This window comes from Amblyomma maculatum, chromosome 1, assembly GCF_055883805.1.
Source record: "Amblyomma maculatum isolate TAMU_Amacu chromosome 1, ASM5588380v1, whole genome shotgun sequence".
In the NCBI taxonomy this organism is placed as follows: Eukaryota; Metazoa; Arthropoda; class Arachnida; order Ixodida; family Ixodidae; genus Amblyomma; species Amblyomma maculatum.
This window is the reverse complement of record NC_139344.1, coordinates 113,795,227-113,804,918: the sequence shown is the minus strand read 5'-3', so window position 1 is coordinate 113,804,918 and position 9,692 is coordinate 113,795,227. Positions and strand designations below refer to the sequence as shown.

Sequence of the window (9,692 nt, the reverse complement as noted above, 5' to 3'; positions counted from 1 at the left end):
CGCGTTCACACACATCCAGTTTTTTAGTGGCAAAAAGCAAATAACCTTATAGCATCTTGCGCGTAAACGTTGATGTTTGGAATTAAGCTGTGATATTATAAAAGATGTTACTTAGTTTACGGATACGTCAATATATATATATATATATATATATATATATATATATATATATATATATATATATATATATATATATATATATATATATATATTGTGAAAGAAGGCCAGGTCGAGACGCCAAAGTCGTGACGGCAAGGCAAGGTACGCCGTGTCAGCGTTTTAATCTGAAGGAGAACCCAGGCGCGTGCTGGAGCCGGCGCCGCGGGACGATGACGATGGTATGTACAAAAGAAAGAAGAAGATTATGGTATGTACAAATGAAAGAAGATCCGTGGAAGCTTGCTCACAATATATATATATATGTATATATATATATATATATATATATATATATATATATATATATATATATATATATATATATATATATATATATATATATATATATATATATATATATATATATATATATATATATATATTTTTGTATGTACATAATTGAGGCGTAACTTTTCAGGTGCAAAAGCGGCTGATTGAGCCAAGTAAACGACACAGCAAATCTTCAGCACTCCCTCCGCTGCCTCTCAAGCCAAACCAGCCCATACATCACAGCTAGGGAAAAAGAAGAAAGGAAGCAAGCGTGCATATTGCTTAACCGAAGGCAGCTCCAAGCCGTCACTCGTTTGAAACCACGCTGTCTACATTGGCTAGCCTGCCCGCTCCTAAAGCCCCGTTATTGAAGGGCTTTACCCGCCTCTCCTTTCAACCTCTCCCCACTAATAGGAAAAAAATACAGAAGAAAGCTCCCTGCGACTCAGGAAGTTCAAGGTAGTTCCGAGTCGGCCGTGTGACAGGGATAGAAATAATCGAGACACAAGCGCGCGCCGCTGCATTCAGTACGGCCGCGGCCGAGAAAAACGACCGATTTTGCCCATCGCCGCTGCTTCGAAAAGCGCTGCAGTCGCCGCACGTGCGTCCCGTGACGTCACGTTCTAACTCACTTTAACGTTGTTTACTCGAGGGAGAGGTCTTTTTCACACACACGAAGAAAGTGGCGTAAATGACGTCATTGTATAAAAAAGGTTGTTCTTTAGCATGCGTTTGCACATAATAATAATAAGAGAAGAACTACCATGTAAAGTAAAATAATATCCTTAACGTTAGCTTTTTGTAGAACAGAAACGCAACTTTATTCGTGCGTGCGTGCCCATCCACGGCCGGTCTCGAGGGAGGGCGCGCTTCTCTTCTCTTACGGCCTCACCAATGGTAAAGTGAGCTAGAATTGGGTAGTGCGCTCACTCCACAGCCGGCGCCATACATTGCGATGACGCTGCCTATGTCAGCAGATTCTAGTCCTGCGCGCCTCCGGAGAGGGCCTCCACCGGCGCCTTCAATGTAGCAGCGCGCGGCACCGCGCGCTACGCGCCGTTTGCCTTCGCCTGCCTTCGCTGCTGTATTCTCGCCATTGCGGAAGTTTTGTTTTGCAGTGGGCAATGTGACCCGACGAATTGTGACTTCTGATACGAAGATGCCACCCCGATGACAAAACCATTGTGCTAGGCTTCCAGACACGCTTACGGGAAAGGCACCCCGCACGAATCGAAATATATGTGGCTCTTGAAAAATAATGGGAGCAAATATAAATCCTCCCTAATGGATATAAATACACGATGACCTGATCACATCAATTACACGTATACCAGCCTAGTTTTTCAGTTGTATTTTATTCTATGGCCTTGTGGAAACAATAAGCCAGGGGAATTCGTGCAAGCAGGGCCAGCTAGCCGGATTGTCGACATGCTGCATCAATGAGAAGCACAAAGCCAAATACGAATGTGAACAAAAAGGAGGACCAGTAGTTAGGAAATAACTTTATTCAACGCATTACTAAGCGTCAAGAATGCGCTGGTATATCTGTTGACCACAGCCAGCATATTATAGTTGAAGTGATTATAGGCTAATATTTCACAGGTATGTTGCTAAATAGAGTCTAATGAAATTGAATTGCGAATCTTGTAAAGCCTGCTAACCGCGGCGTCGCCGGGAGCAAATAGCTCGGCACTAACTTCCGCGACAATGGGGACTCAGCTATTGTCAGCTTTGCTGCTTCTTGAGCAAGCTCGAAAATATGACGGCCTGTGGGGCGATCATTCATGACTTGAAAACCACTGTACACGGCGCAAAGATGACAACACAAGAAAACAAAAAACGGAGACGACACATGTTGTGTCCTTTTCTTTTTTGTGTTCGTAATGCAGTTAATGGCACGAAAGAAAAACACTCCGTGAACATATTTTCGCGAAACACTGTATACGGCGCAAAGAAGACAGCACAAGAAATAAAAGGATACCATATGTGAACATGTGCTCCTTGTGTCGTCTTAAATTTGCGCCGTATACAGTCGTTCTCAAAAATATATGTCCACTGAGTTTTTTTTTTTTTTCATGCCATGAATTGTATTCGGGCAGCAAATAAACTGATGCACTCGGAGAAGTAAAAGACACGCTCCAGCGAGAAATCGGATGCTTAAAACATATATACGCCTCGCATCTCTCAGTTAATATTTACACGGGTGCACTTTTTGTCAAGGAAGCAGTGGAGCCGCCGTTCATCAACCCGAGATGCCTACTAAATGCTTGTTTTCACACTCCTAGAGCTCCTGTCAGGTCCTTCTCTATCGATCAGAACACTGTCTACACGAATACAGCTTATTCGCAATTGTGCAGTTATCTGAAAATTCTCAGATATTAAACTGCTGATAATGGACGGAGGATGCACTACTGCAAGCTTTTAAGATGTGTTCACTAATGACTTGTGGCAAATTTTATGCACCTTTCTTCCATAAACAGCGTCGATAGTAAATTCACGATCCAGAAGGCAGGCGCGACAAAAAGATGCTGACAGCTGCGGCCTACCGTATTTACTCGCATAATGATCGCACTTTTTTTTTTAAATACTGACGCAAATTTCGGGGTGCGATCATTACGCGGGGTAAATTTTCTACAAAACATTTTTGAGCACCGAAAACGCAAACAAGTTGCAGGTCAGACGTCTTAGAACATATATCTCGATTACAACCAAAAATAAAAGCTGAGTAAGGCTTACCTTCGCAATAAACACGCACATTAAGCATCACATGAAGTGCACAATGCCCATTTATTTTTTTTCGTCAGTACTCTAATCAAAGCCTGAATCCTCGCCATCCTCGCTTTCACTGCTGCACGACTCATCGGAAACGGCAGTGTCGTCACTGGGAGCATCTTCACAATCCCAAGGAAGTCATCTTCCTTTCCATCCAAAGCGTTAGATATGCCTGTCTTCTTAAAACTCTTAGCCACTACCTCGTCGGGGATACTGCTTCACGCTTCTGTGATCCACGAGCACAGCATCCCCACGGATGGCCTTCTAATCTTTTCGCTCGGCGTCAAATCATGCTGGCCCATCGCCATCCACTCAGCATAAAGTCGTCGAACGTTGTCCTTGAACGGTTTGTTCAAAGACACGTCGAGAGGCTGCAGCAGCGAAGTCAGGCCGCCAGGAATGACTGCAATGTCCGTGCGCAGCTCTTTCAGCTTGGCACGCACGCTGTCCACAAGGTGACCCCTAAAATTGTCCAAAACCAGAAGCGAGGGAAGCAGAAATGCTCCTGGTCTTCTTCCCCAAACAGTCTTGATCCAGTCGACCATCAGGTCTGCGGTCATCCACCCTTTCATCTGTGCACGTATATGGATGCCACGGGGAAAGTTTCCCTTCGGAATAGTCTTCCGTTTGAAGATCACGTATGGTGGCAGCTTCCGCCCGTCGGCCGTCACAGCGAGCATGACTGTGCATCGCTGTTTTTCTGCGCCAGACGTCTTCACGAGGACGCTCCGAGCACCCTTCTCGTTCACAGTTGTATTCCGGGGCATGTCGAACGTCAGTGGAGTTTGATCGGCGTTTCCAATTTGCGACATGAGGTAACCGCATTTTTCTCGAAGCCTAGTGACGAAGTGATGGAAGTCTATCACTTTGCTTTCATACGCGGCTGGGAGCCGCTGGCACTACGACGTCCGCCGCCTCAGGGAAAGTCCATTCCGTCGCATAAAGCGAGTCGTCCAACCGGAGCTAGCGCGGAAATCCTTTGCGGCGATTCCCAGCTTCCTGGCAGTTGTGCGCGCCTACGTCTATCATTTATAATGACACTGCACAACCATCCTTGCGCAGGTCCCTCACGTATTCTAGGACCGCCTCCTCAACACGAGGGAACTTGCCCGTTTTGGGTCCACGGAAAGCCCGCCGTGTCTTGTTCGTAGCCATCAGCTTCTCGCGCTGCTTCTTCCAATAGCGTATCCTCGTTTCGTCCACGCCGAAATGCCTACCAGCAGCGCTGTTGCCATGCTCCAGTGCATAGTCGACAGCCTTAAGCTTGAACGCGGCGGTGTAACTGGCATACCGCCCCATGGTGAAATGGCGTAAACTCGCACAAAAACACAAAGCACGCTACGACGCTGCCGAATTGCAAAATGGCCAACGCTGCAAAGCATGGAATCATGGGAACTCCAACATTACTAGACTAGGTTGGGAACTCGTCGGAATGCATTCTCTGCGGGGTGACTGCAGATCAACCACCAGGCGGCTCCATGTTCGGGTGCGATCATTACGCGAGTGCGATCATTAGGAATACGAATACAGCTTTACACGTTACCCGCGCAAACCTATGTGTCTCTGTACTCTTTATCATCGCGGCCGTGAATCACAAACGTCAGAAAATGGGGCTATCGAGCGCCGCAGTCATTTTCATACACGCGCCTTAATTCACTTTTCGCCAAGGACGCCGGAGAGAAATCGGACACGCGTTTGCAGTTAGAAACCTCTTAGCTTATCGTATAGCACCAGTAGTAGCACAACTTGCTAATATATCCAACCTCTGCATAGCTGCTACACGCGAATCTAAAAAGTGTGGACGAAGACGCTGCGTTTTTCTAAAGTGAGAAGGCCGCGGTCGCATGAACGCAACTATAAACGCAACCCCTCAACCAGCAGAGCGCTACATGGATGGATGGGTGGATAAGGCTGAACCCTTTGAATCGGACGGCGGCGCCACAGGCTGCCTAGCCGTGAATAGTAATATATAGTGTGGACCTATTCTTGCCTTCCTTTCAGCCACCAATCAGCTAACCTTCGTTTGATTATTTCTACCCTTTTAAAGTCTATTTTCCCTTCATTATCCTTAAACCCCAATGCTTTGGCTAAATCTGGCCCATTGCCTTGAACTATAGGGAGGAGCCCTTTACAGGAAATTATTGAGTGTTCATGCGTTTCCTCATCCTCCCCACACACCCTGCACAGCGTGTCTATCTCTTGGTACTTAACTCGGTACGTCTTAGTCCGCTATACTCCTGTCCTAGCCTCGAACAACAATGGGCTGCCCCTAGAATTATCGTAAATGTTTTCTTTGGCTATTTCCTGCTTGAAAGTTCGGTACATTTCTAATGCTGATTTAGTCTCCATCCCTGTTTTCCACAGACCCCTCTCTGTTTCCTTAACCTTTTTCTTAATTGATAATTCCTGGCTAGTCCCCCTACTGCTGTCCAAATATTTGCTTGCCAATTTTCTTGTTCGCCTTCTCCATCTTGTGTCAACATTCCTCATGTAGAGGTAGCTGAAGACTTTCCTAGCCCACCGCTTTTCTCCCATTTTTCTCAATCGTTGCTCAAACGCTATCTTGCTGCCAGCTTCCCTGCTCTCAAAAGAAGACCATCCCAGGTCACCCTGCACACCCTGGTTTGGCGTATTCCCATGAGCTCCCAAAGCAAGCCTACCCATCCCGCGCTGCTTAATTTCCAACCGTGCTCGGACCTCTGATCTCATACACACAGGACTGCATTGGCAAAAGTCAGACTAGGAACTATCACCCTTTCCAAATCCCTCGCACCACTTCATACCTATTGTAATTCCACAGTGCCCTGTTTTTCATGACGGCTGCGTTTCTACTTCCCTTAGCTGCCACATATTTTTCATGCTCCGTTAGGTATTCAGCTCCAGTATTTATCCACACCCCAAGCTACTTGTACTTATCCACTACTTCCAGCATGTCCTCCTGTATCCTATGTTCTCCGGCCTCATTATCATTAAAAATCATGACTGCCGATTTTTCCTTGCTAAACTGCAGACCTAACTTATCTCCCTCTGTACCGCAGATATCCATCAACTCCTGCAAATCTACCCTGTTGTCAGCCATCAGTACTATATCATCTGCATACATTGGTCCTGGTAATGACTGTGGGATAAATTCTCCTTGCTTGAATAAAGAAAGGTTGAAGCCGAGTCCACTCCCCTCTAGTTTAGCCTCTAATCCTTGCAGGTACAGCATGAACAACAAAGGTGACAGGGGACATCCTTGTCTAAGCCCCTTCTTTACCTCTACAGGCTTCGACACCTTTTTTCCCATTTTATTAGCACCTGGTTATCCTTATAAATATCTTTTAAAAGATTGGTTACTCCGCTTTCCACACCTAACACATCCAGAATATTCCATAAGTCTTCTTGAAATACACTGTCATAGGCTCCTTTGATATCTAGAAAAGCTAGTCATAGGGGTCTGTGTTCCTTTTCTGCTACCTCGATACACTGTGTCAATGAGAACAGATTGTCCTCTAACCTCCTTTGTTTCCGGAAGCCATTCTGCAGCTCTCCCAGCACCCCCTTGCTCTCTACCCATACCTGCAGTCTGTCCTTTATAATCTGCATCACCACCCAGTAGACCACTGATGTTACTGTTATGGGACGGTAGTTGCCTATGTCAGCTTTGTCCCCCTTTTCCTTATATATCATGCTCATTCTACTTAGTCTCCATTCATCAGGAACTTTGCCATCCATTAACATTTTGCTCACCACCTTTCTTAACGCTTCCTTAGACTTTGGCCCCAACATCTTTAATAACCTAATAGGAATACCATCTGGGCCTGCTGATGTGCTACTTGGTACTCTCTTCTCAGCCCTTTCCCACTCTCTTTGTCCAATTGGAACAATTGCACTAACCGGTCTATCGTCCTCTACTAAAGCACCTACTACATTTCTTTGTTCTTTAAACTTTTCTGACACCGTTAGTCGTATATAATCTATTGCCTTTTCCCCTTCTATCCGAATACCTTGATCTGTAACAATAGACCTCTGCTCTAGGCTAGTCTTATTACTAAGGGAATTCAAGTGTTGCCAGAATTTATTAGCTGCATTTTTATCCCTTTTGTTTACTTCTGTCAGCCACTGGGACCCTTGTCTTCTAATTTTCTCATTGATTAAGTAGGATGCCTCCCTTCTACATTTTATGTATTTATCCCATTTTCTCTCAACGTCTGCTTCTGGGTCTCCCCTATGCTTAGAATATCTGTGTTCCCTGGAGGCTTCCTGACGTTTCTCTATGGCCTTCTTCACCTCCCCATCTCACCAGCTCTTTGGTTTTCGTCTTGTCCTTTTTTTCCTGACTCGCACCTTAGCCAACTCTAGCCCAAACAGTCCCATTAACTTTGTGTATGTCCACTCTGCTTTATTATCCTTAGAGATTACTGCTTCAATATGGATGCTTGCTGTTTCTATTTGCTGCTCCGAGTAAAAGATCCCATCTGGCTGGTCATCATCTTTCATTCCTGAATTAGTTTTTATTCCAATTAACTCATCTTGATACGTTTATGATCACTGTCTAGACACCTGGCACCATGTTCATCTATGTTCATGACCTTTAGCCTATCGTACATCCTGTGTGACATTATCGCATAATCTAGTGTCGAATGCAGACTCCCTACCTCCCACGTTATGACCCCGTCACACTTCTCAGTACTGTTGCAGACAACTAAGTCGTGTCTTTCACACATATCCAGCAGCATGGTACCTGTCGAGTCTGTGTATCCATCTATATCTTCTATATGAGCATTCATGTCCCCTACTATAATTATTTCGCATCCTTTTTCTAGCTCATTAATGTCAGCTGCTATACATTCTACCATTTTTTTTGTTTTCCTCTTTGGCAGTTGCTCCTGTCCACAGGTATACAAAGCCAAGGAGTGTTTGCTCCCCTGCCACTTTTCCTTTTAGCCATAAATGTTCCTTACATTCCTGTTTGACTCTTTGCCAATTTGTACTTTTATGGATGAATGCCCCAATTCCCCCTCCCTTTCTGCTGCCCTCTGTTCTGTTGCAGTATTCCCATGCATAATCAGGGTTACAGGGTGGTTGCTCCATGTCCCGAAGATGCGTCTCCACAAATCCATAAACCATTAACTTCTCCTGCCAAAGCTGCACTTCTATTTCCTCCTATTTTAGCCTATTCCTGCCTCCTTGCATGTTAATATACCCTATGTCTGAATTAATATGGCTCTTGCGCTTATGCCTGTTGCTTCTCCTATGGCTTCTATGTTTCCCTAGTCTATGTTCGTCCTCTTGGTCGCCTTTGTTTATACTGGTGGCTTCAGGGCCCTGGGCCCTCCTAAAAAAGCTGCTGCCTGGTGGCCTATCCTGCCTCCTACCCTCCTACCGGTGGCCCGGCTGTAGTGGATGCCTTCTCGTGCAAACGGGTGGAGGCCGACCTCGTACACATCCCTGTTAACCTCCATTGTGGTGTACCCAAGTCGTCGGCTTAGGCTCCTAATGACCCGGTTGGCCTCGACTACTCTCCCCTCTGTTCTGCTGGACTGCCCTTCTACTTCCGGGATTGTGCATACAGTCACGTGTACTTTCTCAGAGGCCTCCTTTATGTTATTTATACCTACTTCTAACTGCCTCCCGAGATTCCGGCTCGTCCCCTTCAAGACATCATTGAGTCCTGCATGAATGATGACCAGGGTTTCTACATCCTTGTTGTTCCCTACCACCTCCTGGGCTTTGGTCATCGCTTCAACCATACCTTTCCCCGATTGGGCCTCCACCTTCAAACGCCTGTCACCCTTCACTGTTGCTAGGACAGCCTCCTCAAACCTTGCTACATTTGAGTCCCCCACCACCAGAACTCTCCTACGATCTAGCCTTTCATCTCCAGCTTGCGCCAACTGCCGCCCGGTTCGCTCTCGTTGGTTCTCTTGTCGTAGCGGCGTTTCCCCTTTCTCGCGCGATTCCGGGGTTGTCGATAGCCCTCCCGCGAACTGTTTTGCTACTTCGCTGTAGCATCATGTAGCCGCCTCTTGCGACTCCACCGCCACCGGGTGATTTTCTCTGCCCGCCTCCTTTCCATCTCCTTCATCCTGAGGGGACTTCACGCTGGTCTCATCCACCCCCTGACTTTGTTCCGACCCGGAGTCTTCAGCTGCACGCGCCATAAGCGCCTTCACCTGACCTTCCAGCTCGGCTCGCTTTTTTTGTTCTTCCCTGAGCTGAGACCCTATCTCCTCTAGCTGGTCGGTCTTTGCCCCTTCCATCCTAACCAGCTCTACTGCCTGTGCCTCCAGCGCCATCCTTTTCTCCCTCTCAACCTTGTCCCTCCCGAGCTCCTGAATCTTTACGGCCCATTCACCCTCCAGCCTCAGAATGGTCTCCTTAAACCTAACGCACAACTTGCACGAGAAACTAGTCTCCCCCGCGTCATCTAAGCTTTCAAAACCAGTTTCATCCATGTAGCACCAGCGCCTGCACTCGTCACATTGCACCAGCTCCTCGCCCCCCAT

The 9,692-nt window shown here is 46.5% G+C and overlaps 1 protein-coding gene across 1 annotated transcript; it reads right to left on the bottom strand.

Annotated features, from left to right (window-relative positions):
* Window positions 1-8,489: 8,489 nt before the first annotated feature.
* Window positions 8,490-9,692, bottom strand: LOC146203529 (uncharacterized). Its single transcript, XM_084603088.1, has 2 exons — window positions 9,322-9,692; window positions 8,490-9,189 (listed from the first exon to the last, which is right to left on the bottom strand). The coding sequence occupies exons 1-2, from the start codon at window positions 9,690-9,692 to the stop codon at window positions 8,490-8,492; spliced, it is 1,071 nt and encodes a 356-aa protein (XP_084459214.1).